The 22,245-nt window shown below is 35.8% G+C and overlaps 1 protein-coding gene across 1 annotated transcript in view; it reads left to right on the top strand.

The window, feature by feature from the left end:
* The window catches only part of LOC103271548 (membrane-associated guanylate kinase, WW and PDZ domain-containing protein 2-like), a gene marked incomplete at its 3' end in the record, with an annotated part of 293,994 nt that overhangs the window by 138,273 nt on the left and 133,476 nt on the right, over positions 1–22,245 (top strand). The window contains exon 2 of the mRNA XM_008069016.1: positions 15,125–15,244. Within this exon, the coding sequence (XP_008067207.1) occupies positions 15,196–15,244 (49 nt within the window). The remainder of the gene's footprint in view (positions 1–15,124; positions 15,245–22,245) is intronic.

The following is a 22,245-nucleotide window of genomic DNA, read 5'->3' as shown; positions in this document are numbered from 1 at the left end:
GATAAATGTTTCATGTGCAGCTAAAAAGAATACATATTATTGAATATTCTATAAATGTCAATTAGGTTAAGAAGGCAGAGTAGCTCAGTAGGTCAATATCTTCACTAATTTTCTATCTAACTTGTTCTTTTCAGTTGTTGAGAGAGGAATGTTGATATTTCTGGTTCTCTCTGGAGCTCTGTGTCTTCGTTTCATATATTTTGAGTCTCTGTTATTAAGTACATAAGCATTTAGGATTTTTGTGTCCTCTTAATGAATTGACCTCTTTATTATTTTGAAATGAACCTCCGTATCTCTGTTAATATTCTTTGCTCTAAAAACTACTTTTTCTGATATTATTATAGTTTTGTTTGATCATAGAATGGCATGTTTTCTATCCTTTCACTTCTAACTTGTTGTGTTGCTATATTTAAAGTGTGTTTCTTGTAGGCAGTACATAGTTGGGTCTTGTTCTTTTAATCTAAACAGATAATTTGTTTTTCAATACTGTGTGTGTGTGTGTGTGTGTGTGTGTGTGTGTTGTTTTAAGCTCTATATTATATATCTTTAACTTATCCCAGTCAGTCAAGTGATATACCATTTTATAGTATAAAAATCTTATACTTCAATTCCCATCCCCCACCTTTGTGCTATGTGTTCATATATTTTAATTCACCATATTGCTATTAGTTTTGCTTTAAACTACCTCCTATCTTTTAAAGGAATTAAAGCTGTATATTTTATATTGCCATTTTTCACACTATACAGTTGGTTGCAGTTGCACCTTAATAAGCTGAGGCCCCCAGGATGATGAAATACGTTTTTTTCACTTTTTTTATTAGCTAGTGTAGGCATCAAACACATATTTGTTGAAAATTCTACAATTCATTTTTATTTTGAGACTTGTAAAAGATACATATGACCTAAAAAACTAAAAACCTGCCCAATTCTTAATTTGTTATTAAGAATTTTTAGGAAATAACTACTTTTTCTTCTGCTTAGAGACTGTATGGCTAGCAAACCCTAGAATGTTTACTATGTGGCCCTTTTAGAAGAAGTTTATAGATCTGTAACCCATGAGAATGACTTGGGTCTAACTAGGGAGACAAAGTGCTACTGAACTTTGCTAAAAAAAAATGTTAAGCATACACATGTTGTTGGTTTTGACATGGCTACACTCATGCCCTATAACCTAGTTTGACCAGCCTCTGACTTTCTAGTTTTCTCAAATACCAAATGCCCTAGCCCTTCTTTGAGGGGCAGTACTCAACACTTTGGGTTGAAAAGCCAGAGAACCATAATCCTACCAAGTGTGACCTTGCTGGCCACTTGTTCCCCTTTGAGGATTCTGGATCAGCAGCTAGATTGGTGTTATTCTCCTCTCTAATTTATATTATGTTTCAATCAATCCTGGCAAGTAAGTGTGTTTTCCTCTTCTAAGGGAGATAAGACTATCTAAAATTATAAACATTTTCTCAAAAAATATAATATTATTTTGATAACTCACTATTAACTCAATATTTCTTATGCCAGAAGTGTCTTAATAAGTTCTTTTGAAATTTCCTTAAAATTTTTCTTTTGAGGCTGGTGCAGTGACTCACACCTATAATCCCAGCACTTTGGGAGGCTGAGACAAGAGCATTGCCTGAGCCCACGGGTTCAAGACCAGTCTGGGCAACATGGTGAGACCTCGTCTCTACAATAAATGAAAAAATTAGTGGTGCATGGTGGTGCATGCCTGTAGTTCCAGCTACTTGGAAGGCTGACGTGGAAGGATCACCTGAGCCCAGCAGGTCAAGGCTGCAGTGGCTGTTAGCGTGTCATTGCACTCCAACTTGGGCAACAGAGTGAGACTCCAATTTTTTTTTAAAAAGGGTTTTTTTTTGTATTTTTAATGAAACTTCCCTTAATTTCTCATGATAATTGCAATTCTCAGGAATAAGGATTTGAAGATCCATAGAGTCAAAGGTGTTTATTTGTTGCAGTATAGTTTTATTCTAATATGTTTATGTAAAAATGAGATGAGTGGATTGCCTGAGCCTGCGGGTTCGAGACCCGCCTGGGCAGGCGAGACCTCATCTCTACAATAAATCAAAAAATTAGCCAGGCGTGGTAGCACGCGCCTGTAATTCTGGCTACTCAGAAGGCTGAGGCGGAAGAATCACCGGAGCCCAGCAGGTCGAGGCTGCCATGGCCGGGAGCGGCCACTGCACTCCAATCTGGACAACAGAGTGAGACTCCAACTCAAAAAAAAAAAATTTCTAGTAGAGGTCCCAAATGAATATTTGACAGTTCACAGTACACATTCCTTTACCCTGTATCACTTTTAATTTGCTCTCCTTTCAAGAAGAGGTACAGAGGCCTAAGATTAAGACCACATGGTAATGGGGGTTATGATAATTGCAAAGAAACTTAGTCCCACTGCCTGTCACAGCTAAAGGACCACATGGACTCGGCTGTGAGACTGCAAAAATAGTACTTTGCTTCGCACTTTTTTTTTCCTTCAGAGGCATACAGTTGTCTACAGGCTGAAAATCTATGTATTTGTGTTTTCTGTTTTTCTTTCTCTCTTTTTTTTCTTTTCAGAATGCTGATTATTTGATTTGGTCAAGTCACTCTTCTCTTTTTCCCTTCAGTCTATGGAGGAGGAACCAGGCCATGCAGCTCAACATTTAATGACTGGCCCACTGTCACCCTGGTCCGAGTAGAGACTATGTTGTCTGTTCCCCAACATAGGAGGAGCAAATGGTTTCTATACATGAATGCTCACTGATAAGGAGTTTGGAATTAAAGGCCTTTCACTGTTTATAGCTATTTCTGCTATAATAGTCTCCAATTCTCTATTCTTTACAAATAGGGGAGTTAAACTGTGAATTTCTATCTGTTTTTCATCAACTGTATAATACAAATTAGTGTGATTAACCATCAGCCAATGCAATAGCTGTATCATGAAAGTAAGGTATACCAGATGCACAGGGGATTCTCTAACTCAAGATTTTCAGCAAGAATAAAAGCACCTTATCCAGGGTTCCTAGAGGGTACTAATTTTTCCTCTCTTCTTCCCTAGTTTCTTCCCTTCATGAGAATTTGACATTTATATACTTGAGAACCTCGATTATTATCTTAAAAAATACTCAAATATGTGATTTATATCATATAATCTAAAGAGCATCTCAATGTTTGAAATCTCTGAATGGTTAACTGTCTGTACCTTCATCTGGATTTTCTGATACTCCGTTGACTCTGTATTCTATGGTCTATCTTGGGCATTTCAGACTGTAGGTGCCATAGAGACATATGGTGATACTAAAAGTTAATGTAATTGCAAGATTCTGATAGTGATAAAATGATAAAGTTATGATCCACTAAACCTTCTATGTAATGAAGGTCACTGAGTAGTATCTCTGCATTTTTCAGAAGGCTGGTGGTATCTTGCAGTCTAGTTCTGGCCCAGATTAATTTTACATGAGGAGAGTATAAAAACTTCAAACTAAATATATATTGTTTCTATAAAAAGTCACTGATCTTTCTTTTCTTTAAGCTCAGTATGTAATCTTGAAACATTATCTGTTAAATAATAAATTAGGGATTCAAAAACCTCTTGTTATTAATCCTATAGAATGCCAAATATAGAACTGATCTAAATCAAATATTGAAGAACTAAAATCAAAGTTTCAAAAATAAATTAATTGGTGACAAAAGGGTCATTCATCTTGTCCCAGTCTCCTAAAAAATTCAGGAAATTAATAGTCAAGCCAAGAATCTTGAAATTATGGTTTTCAGCCCTACTTTATTGGCAAGAGTACAGTATTCATCTATCCCCTAGTTAGGTATGTTATATCTGCATGTTGTGAGAAAGGATAAAAAAGTCAAGACTATAGCTAGGAATTGGTTTTTATTTAGGTGAATCATTTTATCTAGGCATGTCTCTGTTTCCATAGGCAATGGATTATTCTGAACTGTGAATGCAAGTGAGACAAAAGCAGAATTTTTATAAAGAAAGTAATTTATGCAGCTACAGTTTCTTTAGTGATCTGGTAAGTAGAAGAGATAGACTTGTGTGAAGGAATGGATAAGATTTACAATACAAACCTTTTGTTGCCAAAGTAATGATGATTCAAAGGAATTAATGAATAAAATTATTCACTTTGCCCTAGCTTGAGCTCTGTGTGGGACAAGTTTTGTCTCACTTGTATGTCAAAGACCAATGATGTCTTGGTACTGTCAGTAATTAAGAATGGCTATTTAGCATAGAACCCTTAAAATTGAAAATGCATGCACACACACATCAGTTTCAAAAGTGGCCACCCCTGACATTGTCTTTCTTTCTTACTCGGTATCACAGGTTTTGAGTTCAAGTGATGAAGGACAATAAATAAACTTTAAATTTTAAATGACATTTCTCACCTCTACCCCTAGTTTACTCTAATGTTTACACCAGGAATATAATTGTGTGAGAGAAATTATGGAATTAATTAAAAGCTATAGCTGCCTAAATAATTTGTTACAACAGAGAGCTTTGTGGATGCTAATTCCAAAGTGCATGCTACCTATCACCTAATATAGTTTGATTAATATAATTTTAAACAAGCTTGAATTTAGCACTTAGCAAATCAGATACCTTGGTATAAGAAAATAATGAGATGCTATTACTTCTTACTTGTTGGAGATCTACAGATTTTTTGTCTTCTGTTTTTTGACATCCACCATAGTTTTTCTTCATGTGTGAGATGCTCTGCATTAGATATTTGTTTTTTTCTTACCATATTAATATTTATCACTACTGATAAGCTATATTCATGTCTCATGTCTTTCACAATGTAAGTCATATTGTTGCAAACATAGGGCCAAAACAGTTTATATTACTTCAAATAATAAAGTTGTTTACAAACAGACATAAATGGAGATAGATGCATTACTTCCCAAATTTATTTAGCTTCTAAAGAACATCCCACTGACTATGAAAAATCAATGTGAAATAGCATAGGAGAGCCCTGTGTTGATCCAGTATACTCCTCTTGACTTCGTTCATGTATGTACCGGGAAATGAAGAATGGCTTGTTTTCTCTGAATGCAGTACACGGCTATAGATGACTCCAGGGCCAATGCCAAAGTCATGACCCACATGCTTTATGGGTTCTTGTAGTTATATTTGATGATTAAACTTAACACTGTTTTTATTTTGAGTTTCCTGAGATATGAATGAAGTTAGAGCACTGGTTCTCAAATTATGGTTCCTGGACCAGCAGTGTCAACAGCATCACCTGAAAACTTGTTAGAAATGAAAATAATCAGGCCCCACCCAAGTTTTAGTGACTCAGAAATTCTGAGAGGTAAGAGGCGGCAATCTGTGTTTTAACAAGTCCTCCATGTGGTTCTGATGCATTGTACGTTTTAGGAAACACCAAGTTTGGGTCTGATGCTGCCTCAACCCAAACTGTTCAAATTTAAAACAGTAATTGATGCCATATGGGACATTAGTCTGAACCTTTATATCTAAGATATTCCAGGAGAGGTTTCTTCTTCCAAAAAAAGTATCTGTTTCTGAAAGATAACTAACATTGTTAGTATATGCCAATGCTGCTTTAAACAAAAATTAACAGCATGAGATAAGAAAGTTTTGAAATAATTATTGAGGTCTAGGACAACACTGTTAAAAAAATAAGTCAGAGTAACTACTAGTAATTCACAAATGGATATGTCAAATCTCCAATACTGTGTAAAACATACACAGTGTTTTATAGAGGCCATAAATAATTCTTATACTTAATAGATAATTAATTGGATTAAATGACAGATTTTACTCTTTTTTTTTTGAGTTGGAGTCTCACTCTGTCACCCAGACTGGAGTGCAGAGGCCACTCCCAGCCTCTGCAGCTTCCAAGTAGCTGGAACTACAGGCGCATGCTACCATGCCCAGCTAATTTTTGATTTATTGTGGAGATGAGGTCTCGCCAAGTTGCCCAGGCTGGTCTCGAACCTGCGGACTCAGGCAACCTTCTCCCCTCAGCCTCCCAAAGCACGGGATTACAGGCTGAGCCACCGAGCCCAGCTAGATTTTACTTTTTAAAATCTCAATCCAGTCCACCCTATTAAAATGAAATGTATAAGGCTCATATTACTTTACAACTTATCTGTTACATGTGATTCAATGGCACAAACTGTATTGTTTACTTTGCTTACTTTAGCTCTATGTCTGTATAAAACCATACCCAAGACTTAGACTGGTTGTGTAAAATTGATTAGAGACTTTGGTCAAAAAAATTTTGAATGTTTTTATTGGAAGCTCACACACAAATCTGGTGATGGAGTTCACACTTGCTAATGAGTAACTGACAAGCTAAAGAAATGTCTTCAAGAACCTAAGAGTGAGTTAATTAAAGGTCGAATCCAGGGGAAGTCACCCTAGCTGTCAAGATTTATTTTCTGCAGCTTGCAGTTGAAAGACACCAGGAAGAAAGAGATAATATATTCAGAAACATGCAAAAGAACAGAATTCAGTTTATCAGATTCTCACACAGTGACCCATCTGCTTAGAACACATTGACTATTAATGATCAATTCCAAGTCTGTTTCTTTAGCAAATAATTTTGGGTGCCTGCCATACAGTAGGCCCTGTGACACTTTCAGCACATCAGAATAGATCTCAATAGGTGACAGTACTATACCATCATCTAAGTAATAATAATTTCCTTTAACCTGGTGACTTTTTTATAAAAGTATTTTGCAAAGATTAGGAAATAATAGAGAGCTGAAGGGACATGTATTTTAGAATTACATTTACACAAGCATCTTGCTCTTTTCTTCCTACAGCAAAAGGAACAATGTTCCTTTATTTAAAAAGTGACTAATGAAAAAAAATTCCATTGGCACCCCCAGTTGCCATGGTAACAAAATGACAAGTGGCCTCCATGTGATTTCACTGTGTATCAATAAGCTAACCATTTGGGAGAAAATCTCTTTAGACATGTCTTTTGAGCTAAAGTATAGTATGCTTTCGTTAACTCATGAAGAACATATTAGTCATGCAGTACTTAATTTAGCAATTAATAAGCTGTTTTGTTTCTTTTAAAAAATGAAGCAGTAAGAAATGAAGCAAATACCCAACTTAGTAACATTTCTTCTATTTATTTTTCTTTAAATAATAAGAATGAAACATATAAGCCATAATTTGGATAATAAAAATTATTTTGATCTTTTCTATACACTCTTTAGGAAAGGCCCAATCACAAATAGAAAAGCAAAAAAAGAAGGTGAGTTTCAACTTCAGTTATGCAATGAATCATCTGTATTCACTTTTTTATTCTCCATATCTTCCACCCTATTCCTAATGCTGGGTGATTACTTGTTATTACTGTTGAGTCTTACTTCACTGTCAACTCTCTATTCATAATCTTTTGAGGTGTGAAAGCATCTGTAATTATTTCAGCATAGCAATGAGGTAAGTAACCACTTCAGGAAATTCAATTAACTATTTCACCAGTCTAGATATTAATTACCTTTAGCTGCAAATTACCATGTACAACATTTCATTTCATTTCACATATATTTGCCATATTTTAGAGTCATACACATTACTTGCTAAAGAGGTGTTCACAGATTTCCAGTCGCTTTCTTCTTCAGCTACTGCCTTGTCAATTGATTTAACACCAACTAGTATCCTTTCCTTTTAGACACATAGTTAAAATCATGCTTTCTGACTCTTGTTGTTGTAGGTGCTATGCCTGTAGATAAAATTAAATGACCCACTAATCAGGTTTTGGGAGGACTTTCACACTTTTCAAATGAGTCAGCAAATGGCAAAAAGCTTTTTGCAGCCCAGGCTCTAGGGTTTACCTGTTTTACATGTCTATCTAACAAAAGACAAAAGGAATTTTGTAAGTAGTGATTAAGCCATTGTGTACTGCATTTTTGTGTGTAATCAGAGAAAATAGATTTATATCTCAACTCATGTTTCTTTTCACCAAGACAATACAAAGGCAATTTTTATCTTTAAGCATACAAACTTTTCCTTCATAAGAAGTATCAGTCTGAATGAAGTTAGATTTAAAACTTTGATTATAGTATATTCCAAAAATAAGATACCATCAATGATGTTTATGAATTTGTAGTATTCTCAGCACTATTAATATTACTAAAAAAGAATGATATTGTTGGCATGGTTGTTATGTTTTTACTTTTTATGATGTCTTTTTATATCTATTGTCTACCTCAGTGCATGATAAGAAAATTGATGATCAACTCAATAATGCTTTTGTCTAGAATTGTATATATAAAACATTAAATTAGAAACAGAATACAGATGTCCTGAATTTCAATTCTAAGAACCTTTTTATTACACCATGCTTCCACTTTCTTCTTTTAAAATGAGGGTTGATATGTAAATGTCTGTGTGTGTGCACATACTTCAGTCATCAGAACTCTTCATTCACTACCATCTTGATCAGTTCTGTGAAAGTAACTTTGAAAGTGACTTTGGGCACCAAGATGTTAAGCCAAATGTCCTCAACTAAACCAAGCAAAATGTGAAATAAGCAAGCTTTCTCTTTAAAAATTTAGTGAATCTTTTCATTGGTGGATCTCCTGTTGCCTCCCAGAAGTCTCCTGCCAACTCTGATCTTACAGCCCACAAGTGTTGTAGGTCTCTGTTCACCTTGAAGTCCTTTTCACAGGGTCTCTCTCTTCTCTCCAGCCTTTTTTCTCCATGTTGTCTAAACTTACAGTTAGAAATCTCTGTAATTGACCTACTACTCTGTGCATAATTGCTAATGACCTGGTTTAAGGTCAATCAGGTAGAATTTAACACTTTGTAGCATACTACACAATTTACCTTTTAATTTCATTTATTTATTCTCTGTCTCTCCCTGTTAAAATATAAGTTCTGTGCAGGCAGGAATCCTAATAAGTGTTATTCAAAGTTATATTTGTAAGTATCTAGGATAGTGCTTGGCACATAGTAAATACTCAATATCTATGGCAAAAATTCATTTTTTAAAAAAAGCCTATCCATGATGTTACCCCTGCTCTTCCAGGTAATAGTAATCAACATATAATCTCTGTTGGATGCTTAATGTGTGCCAGACATTGTCTTAAGTGTATTATATGAATTATCCCATTTGCTCCTCACGTCAACCCTGTGAAGATGCTATTAGTATTGTTTCCATTTTACAGATAAGAAAGCTAGAGTTTACAGAGGTGCAGGACCTTGCTCAAGATAATGCTGATAGCAAGTGGTTCAGTCCCAACAAGCACAGGCACTTTGATGCCACAGCTCGCATTCTTATGTACTATAGCATACATTTTAAAGGTAGTTTCCCCTTTGTCTAAACCTAAGAGTAATTCTAATGGTGGAAGTTTTAGATTAAAGAGAAAGTGTGGCACATGATAGGCCACAAAGGAAGGTATTTCTTAAGCAAAAAAATTCTTAAATTATGTCCTCTCACATGTCCTACTAAGGCCATGTAAAGAAACTCTACAAGCTGGCATACCATGAGAGTTGCCCTTTGTTGTAAATAATAGACTCTAAGCTTTCTCTGACTCTTTTTAAGTATTTTTTTCTCCCTAACTTTTTCTATCAGCTCTTGACCACAGATTGGGTAGAGCAAAAATGTGATAGCCTTGTTCTTTACCAGGGCTAATTAGTAAGCACAGTGACAAATTAAGAGAAGGAGCAGGCACACAATGACAGAGCCATCACCTGGCCCAGGAGGGCAGTGTTGGGATCAGAGACAGTGCAGATGGGAAGGGTGACATTGTGGAGTTGCAGGGCATAGAACTTGCCAAATGTATGGAGATGGAATAAAAGAGTTAGGAAGGACTCAAAGGTAAGTGACACCGAAGGGAAGTTTCAAGCCAGCATAATGGGAAGAATGGTGGTGACGTTAACAGAGGAGCAAGATGGAGAAATACATTTTCATTATAATATTTTCCTGAAGTGCTGTCAGGTTTGCCTCCTGTGATGGCGGAAGAAAAACATTTTCAGAGATGCAAAATCTCAAAACAATGTAGTTTCCACACAACCTCGTACAGGAAGCTTCTGACAGATGTGCTCTGCCAAAATGAGGGTGTAGGACACAAAAATAGACATAAGGTCTGGGAAAGAAGAGAAACTGCACGAGACTGAGAAAAGTGAATCCTAAGGACCACGGCAAAAAATAATTCCAAAATGGCAGCTGTGGTAGGTTAAAACAGTCCAGATTAAAGCACATCAGAAAGCTCCAGGAGAGATTTCTTCAAGGGATAAACCTGCTAAAGTACGAAATGTATTTGTACATTCTGAAAAGAGATCTATCTAACAAGGAGAGAGTTTACTAATTGAATTAGTGATTAATGTATGAAAAATGAAAATAAAAATACATTAAATCTACAATAATGAATTTTCACAAGAAAAGTAGTCACTACACTACAAGCTTCAGTTGGGAATAGAGTTACATAGTATTATTAATGTAAACATGAAATAGTAATCTAAATACAAGTTTGTTCCATCAGAAAAATGGGAAAAGAAAAGGAAGAAGTGGTATGAGTGAGGAGGGTACAATTACAGACAAAAAAAAAAAGACAAGTCCTCACTTTCTTTACTTGAAAATCAAACAATAATTACCAAAGCAAATAAATCAAAAGGCATCCTAAATAAATTATTTTTTACGTTAAAAAAAAGAATCAGCTAAAAAGAGTTGAGAGTGTTTGCCTCTCGGCAAAGGGAGAGTGTGTATGTATGTGTAGGGGTTGGAAGTGGTGATGAGGGTCTACTTTTTTAAAAATAATAAGCCTTACAAAATTGTTTGGAAATTTAAAATATCAGTTTATACATCTTTGATTAAATAATACAAACTAAATTCTGAAATAAAGCAAAGAAGAAATTCATCTTAACAAGGTGGTTGGATAATTCTAATAAAGGGCAAATTTTGAAGGAAAAGAAAAAATATGAAGATAATGTAGAGACAGAAAATTGAAATTTGGAAATTTTAAAGAATTTGACTTCATATCATCTCTTACTTTACCAAGAAAGAATGAATTTATGTCTTCTACAGAAAGTCAAAGTAGTTAAGTATTAGAAGAGGGTGGGAATATACCAGAGAGGCAAGAAGACACATAAAAAGGTTCTCAAGCATCAATAGGATAAAACTGACATTAAATAACCTGAATTCATAGAGTACTTTATCAAAGATTGCTTATGGTTTTCTGTAGCAGCTGTAGTCTATGAAGGAAATAGCCAATAATGAACATGGGAACTTAGATGAGTCAGGAGATAGTACAGAGAAACTAAAAGGAAGGAAGAGATACTAGGTGTTTTCTAGTCCTTTCACAGTTAGGAACACAAGTCAAACCAGGTTTCAAGAACATCAGGGAAATTAGAAGAGATCAAAAGACTGGAGGTCATAATTAGAAAGAAGAATAGACTCCACCACCTACCACTGGGGAGAGGAGAACATATTCAGTAAATGGTGCTGGGAAAACTGGCTGACCACATGCAGAAGACTCAAACAAGACCCCTATCTATCCCCATACACAAAAATTAACTCTAAATGGATCAGAGACCTAAATGTAAAACCTCAAACCATAAGAACCTTAGAAAAGGAAGGACATATCCTTATGGAAATTGGAACTGGCATCCAATTCCTGAACAAAACCCAACACCCACAGGCCATAAGAGATAAGATAGACAAGTGGGACCTCATTAAACTGACAAGCTACTGCAAAGTCAAAGAAACCATCAAGAGAGCAGGGAGACAGCCTGCAGATTGGGAAAAAGTATTTACCAACTCCAGGTCCAACAAAGGCTTAACATCATGGATCTACAAGGAACTCAAACGTGCTGAGAGGAAAAAAACAAACAACCCCATTATAAAGTGGGCAAAAGATATGAACAGACACTTCTCAAAGGAAGACATCCAAGCAGCCAACAGACACATGAAGAAATGTTCAACCTCACTAATCATCAAGGAGATGCAAATCAAAACCACACTGAATGACAATTATCAATAACTCAAAAAATAACAGATGATGGAAAGGGTGTGGGGAAAAGGGAACACTTTTACACTGTTGGTGGGAGTGCAAACTTGTGCAACCTCTGTGGAAAGCAGTGTGGTGATTTCTAAAAGCTCTAAATATCGACCTCCCATATGACCCTGCAATCCCCCTACTGGGAATATACCCTGAAGAACTCAAAGCACTCTATCAAAAAGATACCTGCACAGGAATGTTTATCACAGGACTGTTCACAATAGCAACAATCTGGAACCAACCATGCTGTCCATCAAGAGGAGTGGATTTAAAAAATGTGGTACATGTATATGATGGAATACTACGCAGCCATAAAAAAGAACAAAATCATGAATTTCGCAGCAAACTGGATGGAACTAGAGTCTATAATACTGAGTGATCTCTCACAGAAACAAAGATCTGAGTATCACATGTTCTCACTCATATAGTAGACCTTGAACATCTACTATAATACTATAAAAAAAGGACTGACAGTGGTGGGAAACTATGGGGGGGTAAGGAGGGGAAGAGAGGTGGGACTAACAGTAGTCAATATCTGTCTGGGGATGGGGAGACACCCCTTATTAACAAGGGTGACTGAACAATGCACATTTGTATACCTAACCCTTAACTGTACCCCACAATTTTATAATAAAATATATGTTTAAAAAAAGAAGGAAAGAAGAATAGAGTGAGAAAAGGATATCAAAGATGGAGATTGCAACATTTGAGAGTGTAGAGCAGAATTTCTTCAAATCACCTTGAAGTAAGCAAGTTTTCAGTCCAAGTAGGCAGCCAGCAACAGGTGAGTCAACAGCCACAGGTGACATCAATGCATCACAGAGGTAAGAACTCAGTCACAGAGGCCCTAAGTGCAAAATGGAGATGGAAAATCACTCTGTAAACCAAAAGTACTGATGCTCCTCCCAAGAAAATCACAACCACGAACATGTTCACTAGAATTTGGGACAGCTAGGTTACTCCAAACAAGTCAGCAGCCTTGGAAATTGCCCTCAAACATGTGATCCTGTGCTCATATTGTGCTAGGAATGCATTACCATACTGTAAGCAGTTAATTAAAGTATGTAGCTTTTAAAATATTCAGATAAATTAGTAAGGAAAATTGAATCTTTGTTATGTGATTTTTCTTAATGATTGAAGTGTGTTCTAAATAAACAGGAAAACAAACTGATTGCCCAAAAACATGCTAATGAACTTTTAATTCACAAGGGTTAAGCACATAAGAGTCAGGATATTGAAAGTTAAGGTTCTCATAGAAACATTAATTTGACAACATTATGTACACTGGGTGTGGGAGTTTTATATTTTATAGCATGAAAGCAGTAAGAAATATTGCAAAAAGTGGCTCAGTTAAACACAATAAAATAAACAAATTCAGGGGAAAGTCATTAAACACAATTATGGAAAAAAATTGTTTTGCAACCCCCCAAAGAAGGATTGTAAAACTTAATTTTAGAAAATAATGCCTTCACATCTTAAAAAATGTTTTCAAGCCGGGCTCGGTGGCTCAGCCTGTAATCCCGCGCCTTTGGGAGGCTGAGGTGAGTGGATTGCCTGAGCCCGCGGGTTCAAGACCCGCCTGGGCAGCGAGACCTCATCTCCACAATAAATCAAAAAAATCAGCCGGGCGTGGTAGCGCATGCCTGTAATTTCGGCTACTTGGAAGGCTGAGGCGGAAGGATTGCCGGAGCCCAGCAGGCGAGGCTGCAGTGGCCAGAAGCGGCCACTGCACTCCAGTCTGGGCAACCGAGTGAGACTCCAACTCAAAAAAAAAAAAAAAATGTTTTCAATAGTAATTATTCATTTTTACCCCAAATCAATTTCTCTAGCACATTGTACACTCTGATATTAGCGTCTGCTTCTCATTTGCAGTCCAGATTTGATCCTAATACCCAAAGGAGAACTGACTAGCTATTTTCATGACCTAGTTGATAAATATTTCAAATTCAGGGAGCAAAAATAAAATTTAAGGATTTAAAATACTTGTTTTAGTATATAAACAACATGGAGGAGTTTTAAGTATGAAGAAGCCTGCCAATGTACTACCTTGCTTATATTTGGCCTCTGTATATTTCTGCATACTTATTTGCATGTATGCATTATGTAAATTCCAATCTGACCATACAAAATGCCTTAGGTAGGAGGCATAGAAAAAGAAAGGAAGAGGCTTAGGGCATGTTCCGGGAAGGAAGTATTACCAGAAAACAAACCTGCAGACTTGAATACGTCTCTATTTTTGCTCCTGCTTGGCCAACTGGCCAGGCTGCCTGGAAGACTGTGTTCTCTAGGAGAGCTGGATGAGCCACAGACCGAGCAGCTGATGTTCCTGTCACCTTGGCCCTGCGGAGCTCTGTTCCCTCTATGGGTGATATAGGAAACAGAGGCAGTGGCCCCCTACAGAAACCCCTGAGAGCGTGTCGCTTTGCGACTCAGTCAGAATTCGAGGCAGTAATGAGGGAGGACAGGCTGTGAAAGCGAAACCCTGTGATAGAGTCACAGGAAGTTTCCTTCTATCAAATTAGATATTATATTGCCAGGTCAACTACTAATGCAACTTTCATTATTACTCAATTCTAATTATTTAATTTTACATTTTAGTGAAGGTTTTGTGATCCTTTACATGTAATAGACGTGTGTTTTCTTGTTGCAAATGTAACTACTGAAAACCAACAGTGCACCCCAAAGAAGGCAGATTATGAACATAGAAAGATAAGTTGACATTTTGCTAAGATTTCTACTTTTCACTGTGTTCTATGTCATAGCACAGCAGTCTACAGAACAATAGAGGTCCATTCATGGGAGTGAAACATAAAGTCCTGAGCTAGCAGACTACTGGCCCCAAATTCAAGCCACCTCTTCAAAAGGGCACAATGATCTGCATTTTTCACTGATGAATATTTGCAGCCCTATCCTACAGCAATGAACTCTTTCTAAGCCTGATGAAGAAAAGTGCTTTGTACATTTACTTTAATCTTGACCCCCTGCTGTTTTCTGTTGCCAAACAAACAGAAGGACAAATGCAAACTGCCAACTCGCAGGATGTCAAACAAGTGGTATTGAATATTCAGAAGTAGGGTGGTATTTCTAAAGTTCAACCACAAATCACTTAGTTTTTCCTTTGTTTTTCCTTTTCCTTATTCAGGCACCACAAGGCCACATAAGGAGGGTGAAGTCCCTGGAGTGGACTATATTTTCATCACTGTTGAAGATTTTATGGAATTGGAGAAAAGTGGTGCTCTCCTAGAAAGTGGGACTTATGAAGGTAAGCACAACTTTCCTGCAAGTCTATTCCTTGTTGTGTCACATTTTTCTCATCTGACTGAAACACATTAGGATATCTGGTTATCAATGTGCTGTTTTTGGTTTGAGAGTTTTAATAAGGTAATTATAAAAATATATTCTAAAAGAAGTTAAATGCATTTCAATTAAATCTACTTTTATGATACCCAGAGGAAAATGTGTGTAGATACTCACTGAGATATCCTTATAATTATTGTCTCCTGGACTAAACTGTGATCTTCTAGATAAAATGTCTTCATCTCAAGTAGCCATCTAAAAAAGGGCGGCGTTACAGTTACAGCCCTGTCATTATCTCAATGTACTTTCTCAAGTTACTCCACCTGACTGGCCTTCACTTGTCTTTTATGCAAAATGATGGGGTAGGAAAATATGATCTGTGAAAAACCTCCAAAGTTCCATCATAATAGCAAGTCCCCTTGTATACTCAAGTCAAACTTTAACAAGTGAAACCAAAACCTTGAACACATGATACATGCTTCAGTGGAAAGAGCATTGTAACATGAGCCAGCAGCTGCTTCAGTTTCAATCTGGCTTCACTGATTACCCACTATAAAAATTAAGTAAATCAGTTAATGTCTTTGAACTTTAGTAGTCTCAGCTGTAAAAGAAAAATGATAGTATTTAAAAATAGAAATAAATAACAATATGTTGATACGATCACATCTATATGTTTGGCTAACATTTATATACATCTGGTTTATGTCTAATGAAATAGCATATCTTCATAGATGTATAATGAAATCTTAAAATAACATAACTTCAAAAAGTAGAAAATAACTGTTCATTTCTACTTCAGAGTTATTATACTTGTAAAGTATATATATATACAAAGTCCAAAGATGACTTTTATTGAACTACAATTAATAGTGTGTGATATTAAAAAGTAAAACTCATTATATTTGTGTATATACACACACATATATGAATGTATATATATACATATATATATATTGCTGCTTAACCTATCATATTAATACATCTGAAGTCCACTAACCATGATCAGATAAGCTGGGTTTGTTATGTTAGCAACTTGACCCTTCACTTCCTACTTCATTTACAGTCATGTGTCGCTTAAGAAAAGAGATACGTTCTGAGAAACGTATTATCAGTGATTTTGTCATTGTACTAACAACAGAGAGTATACTTACACAAACCTAGATGATATAGTCTCCTACATACCTAGGTTATGAGGTATAGCCTATTGCACCTAGACTACGAACCTATATTGCCTATTACTGTACTGAATACTGTAGACAATTGTAACACAATGGAAGTATTTGTGTATCTAAACATATATTAAAAGTTTCAGTAAAACTACAGTATAAGAAATAAAAATGGTACCCCCTCCCCCATATAAATCAATTACCATGACTGGAGCTTTGCAGGACTGGAAGTTGCTTTGGGTGAGTCAGTGAATGAGTGGTGAGTGAATGTGAAGGACTAGACCATACTGTGTACTACTGTAGACTTCATAAACACTGTACACATAGGCTACACTAAATTTTTTAATTTTTTTCCTTCAATAATAAATTAACCTTAGCTTACTGTAAATTTTTTACTAGACACACTATTCAATTTTTTAAACTTTTTGACTCTTTTGTAATCACACTTAGTTTAAAACAAGCACACTGCACAGCAGTACAAAAATATTTTATTTCTTTGTATTTGTATTTGTTTAACATTTTAAACTTTTGTGATAAAAACCAAGACACAAACACACACGTAGCCTAGTCCTACGCAGGGTCAGGATCACCAGTATCGCTCACTGTTTTTCACCTCCACACCTGTCCACCGGAAGATCTTCAGGGGCAATAACACAGGATGAAACTGTCATCTTGTATGATGACAGTGCCTTCTGGAATATCTTCTGAAGGTCCTGCCTAAGGTTGTTTCACAGTTAACATTTTTTAAATTGAAGGAGTACATTCTAAAATAGCAATAAAAAGCATAATATAGGAAATATGTAAACCAGCGACATAATCATTTATTATCATTGTCAGGTATTATGTACTGTACTTAATTGTACATGTCATACTTTTATAGCTGACAGTACAGTAGGTTATTTGACACCAGCATCTCCAAAAATATGTAATCTGTTGTGGTGTGACATTATGACAGCTACAATGTCACCAGGTGGTAGGAATTTTTCAGTTTCATTGTAATCTTATGGAACCACCATATTTGCAGTCTTTCATTGACTGAAACATCCTGCTACAGTGCATGATTGTACTTAGTTACATAGTTTACTGAACCACATTTTTTCAAGAACTCAGTATTTTGAGGTTGTTAAAGGTATTAAAAACTCTTCCACGACTTAGTATTCCTAAGGCAAAGGCTTAGATATTTGTCTAAATTATGGCTGAAGCATTTAGTTACTTATTGCCATATTTACTGTAAATAGGCAAAAATGCCCAGGAAAAAGAATTGGTTATATGTATTACTGCTGCATCTTCTTCATATTGTCAAAAATACAAGATGGCAGCGATTGATTGAGCATATTTTAAATAAAGAAGTTGTGTTGATAATAAAAAGCTGCCTTAAACTACATATGAAGATTCGCTGTCTGTATAAGTCATAAAAAATAGTTGTCAAAGTCAGAGAAAATAAACAACAAATTTATCAGAATATTTTTCTTGAGCTTTGTGACATTTATTAGTTTCCATGTCTGCTAATAATCATCTATTATATTTAGTAACCTTGCTTAAATATCATATTAATGTAGGGATGAACCAATAGCTTAACATGCAGGGTCATTACAAGAGTAGTGTGATAAACAGTATAACATTTTCTTGTTGTTTCTAAAAATAAATACTATGTAAACTGATAATATATAAGCTGAAAAAATTAAGCCAAATATACACATTAAATTTTCATTATTCTTATAATAAACTAGGTGTTGTGAAAATTTAATATCAATTTTTTAAAATATAGCTTAGATTAAATTTTAGGTTCCAGTTAATTTTTGAGGGAAATATCCTGAAACTATACAAACATAACCAAGTTTCATGAGCCAGGATGTGTTACCCTGAGTCTGCTTTAAACATCTTTTAAGTGTTAGAGTTTAGTTTGCCAGGTTTGGTGCCAAACTTGTCCATCTCCCCAGTGTGCATAGAGCTAATTATTGACTAGTAAGGTTGATTTCCATGTGTGACTTTGACAATTGTATCAATACTATTGCTTACAAATACACATTGTGTACATGGATAAATAAAGATCTCTTTCCTCAGGTCAGATAACCACCTGGGTGGACACCCAGGGAACATTTTCAAATCTCAGGATCTTCAAATTTTCCTGTAACTACAACCAAGGAGCCAGTAAAAATTTACCTTTGAATTTAAAAAATCACTGCATTTCTTCAGGATTAATCATAAGCTCTAGACTTAAGTCTACCACTTAATTTTTTTGTCAGAAAATCTTTATTTTTTCTGCTGTTGGTGCTTTTAGAATATACAGAATTGTGTGCTACTCAGCTAGACAAAGAAGGACCTGAGAGCTTTTGTATTTTGTCAAGCTTTCACAATATAAACCTCTCATCATGCTTCCTTAATAAAAGCCCAGTTTCTTAAATTATATAGCCTCCCTTCTGCAGTGCTTGGGTCATTGCTCATCTCCCTTGTCCATGCTAGTGCTTTCTTTTGCCTTCTCAGTACTCTTTAGAGCCCTTGGTTAGGCTAGAAAATTCATCTCTGGTATTCTGTCAATATACCAAAGAAAAAAAGAAGGAATTAAGTTACTCTTGGCATTAAGTTTATAGACCTTCTGTTAACCACATGGGGCCTGTAAGACTGAAAGGAGTTCCCAGAATCCAGAACAGCAAGGCTGTTAATGCAACTAGAGGTAGGGAGATAACTCGTTTTTGTTGTTGTTGTTGTTGTTTTGTCTTTTTGCTCATTCTAAATACTTCCTAACTTGGTGCACTTACTGTCAGGGATATTGAGAACTACTTCATTTTTTTTTTATTAGCAAAGCTCAAGGAAGTCCTTTTTAAAATGTGTAGTTAAGTTATTCATCATTGAGAAAATCAATTGTATAGGGTTTCTATGCTTTATCCCCACCACTCAGTTTTAAAAACACTCACCTGAAAAGTTGTTGTGAAGAAAAAAATACTCTTAAGCATTTTTAAATGCATACATTTTTGATTCGTTGTTACTTATTCTAATTTTAATCTTGGTGGATGAATTTAAATAAAATGGAATTTGTCCTTTGATTAGAAACTAGATGAACTGTTCTGAATTGTAGTTCTGCCTCTTAGAAATTGGCTCAAAGTCCTTGCTGCAAAAAGGGTAATTCTGTTCCTCACAAGCCTGCACATAAAGCCTTAATATGCTTTAGTTACCAACTACAGTTATGCCTCATGGACATTTTAAAACCTTTCTTCTGCTCCCACCTCCCAGTGTGAATACCTCGTTTCAGTTTGCTGTAGAATAGCTGCTGAATGGCCTTGCATGTGAATGGCCCAAAGGACTTGACTGTGATAATAATCGTCCAGTGTTGGTAAAGAGACTCTTTTCCATGAGTTGGATGATCCCATCCTCACTTTTTCCTCTTGAATTCGGTTTAAAGTTGTTGATAAATTTTATTATTAATAAATCGATTCTTAATCACCCATTATTGTTTTTTGGTTTTTTGTTTTTTGGGTTTTTTTGAGTTGGAGTCTCACTCTGTCACCCAGACTGGAGTGCAGTGGCTGCTCCTGGCCACCGCAGCCTCGACCTGCTGGGCTCCAGCAATCCTTCCACCTCAGCCTTCCGAGTAACCAGAACCACAGGGGCACGCTACCACACCCGGTTGATTTTTTGATTTATTGTAGAGATGAGGTCTCGCCAAGTTGCCTAGGCGGGTCTCGAACCCGCGGGCTCAGGCAATTCACTCACCTCAGCCTCCCAAGGCACAGGATTACAGGCTGAGCCACCGAGCCCGGCTCACCCATTATTGATTAATAGAACAAGGCCTAATGATGAGCCTGGCATAACCTCATGTAATATAAACAACACTGTGAACTTTCATGTTAGGACTGAAGGTGTAGACTTTGTGTGACACACAAACCACAGATCTCTTTGCATGACTGCAGATATCTCCATTAGAATTAAGATCATGTACAGGTAGAGGTGAGACACTAAGAAGTGAAGTGGGCCTTGAACAATTTTCATAATTCTGTAAGAAAAGTATTATCAGTAGTGGGAAATTGTGTAGGGGGCGGCAGGCAGAATTGGCAGTAATGGGATTGTGCTGGGGGGGGGACACCTCATCAACAAAGGTACCTTCATAATGAACATTTGTATACTTAACCCTGAATTGTACCCCACATCTTTAAAATAAAAAATAAAATAAAGTTAGGTACTATTTAAGTACCTGGAAAGAAGAAGCTTCTTTGGGAACTGTCCAAAGTGCTGAATTGCTCAGGGCTCTACAAATGAGAATCCTGCCTGAACTACTTCTTTCAGTTGTCTGGAATTTTACATTAATGGTTTCGCTCATACTAGCTGTCTGCCTCAACCTGTGTTCTAAATGTTATGATTAGGTAAACCTGTGTAATCCCTTGATCTCTTGATTAAGTAAACCCTTGATCTCTGCCTGAACTAATTTCATTTAATTCAACTACAGAGATCATCTACAATCGTGTTCCAGAACAGTATTTGTGTTGTAACATCTGCTACCATATTTGGCTGTTGCACTTTTAAAATGAAACAAAGATATGTTTTCTATCTACTGATCCTAAAGTTAACTGTTTTCTTTAAATGAACATAATCCCAATTGTAATATTGTCTCAGTTTTTAAGAGGACCAAATCAAGACCAGAGGTTATTTGGTCATCTGATAGAATACAGTACTCATATGGCATGTCTCTCATCTTAATGGTGTCATTTCTTCTAATCATGGACCCTAATATGTATTTAGACTTGAACCTACTGTAAACAGCACACCTAGTTTCTTGAACAGTTTTATTAGGAGGGCTGTAAAATCCAAGTGTTCTTGCATCGATCCATAAAGGAATCCTATGCTGTATGATGTATCACATAGAATTCTATGCAGACTTAAATTATAAGTACAAATAAGTTACTTAAAAAATAAGTCTAACACTCCTATGATGAGAGAAGATATATAACAAATTTTATACCGTTCTACTTTATTTTACTAACTAGAATTAACATCAGTTGTTTTAGCATAGCTTGATGTATTTATTATTAAAATTTTGAATCTCTGTCCTCAATCAAGATAGCATTGGGTGACAAATAGATACTCAGCCCAAAGAAAAATCGTTATTGGCACTATAGATAGTCTTGAGAAAAACCATTCTTCTATCAGCACAAGTGTTTAGACACTGAAATGTAAACAATATGTCTTGAAGGGCAGATCAATGCTTAAATTGATGCAAAAATTTTTGTCATGTCAGAAGACCAAAATGAGATAAAATTTCATTTTCCCTTTTCTTTGTATACTATTACAAGAAAAAAAATTTTACTATGTAAGTAATAACCTTCATAACAGCAGTAGATTCTTGGAACTTGCAGTTAGATTCTTGGAACTTGAAGTGAAAAGGGTCCAGCTGTTTTTGCATTTCCAAATGGGGCATTTTTTTCTCTTTTGATTCTTGCTGTTTTTCTTTTGGCAATATTTCTTCTTATTGTGATAGACTCTAGGCCATGCATTTCGATGTACATTTTAGGGTCACTGATAATTTATACATAAGGCTCACTGACTATTTATTTGACCAGTAGAGGAAACATATTTAGTGAAGTTTTACACCCCATTGAGATCTTATAATGCCAGGGTTTTTGTTTGTTTGTTATTTGACAAGTGATTGAATTTGTGTTCAGAGATATTGACAGAGAGTGTATGATTTTTGCATGCTATCTTAGTCCAGTATAAGGCACTGAGAATGGAAATGTCATTGTGCATTAAAGTATAACAAAATTCTCTTTTTGTTTGGGCATTTTGAAAGCACAGCCTTTTCAAAATAAGC

Source organism: Carlito syrichta, unplaced genomic scaffold, assembly GCF_000164805.1.
Source record: "Carlito syrichta isolate Samal-C Ts95f unplaced genomic scaffold, Tarsius_syrichta-2.0.1 Scaffold311756, whole genome shotgun sequence".
NCBI lineage: Eukaryota > Metazoa > Chordata > Mammalia > Primates > Tarsiidae > Carlito > Carlito syrichta.
Note: the sequence above shows the minus strand (reverse complement) of the source record. Positions and strands in the feature narration are given on the sequence as shown.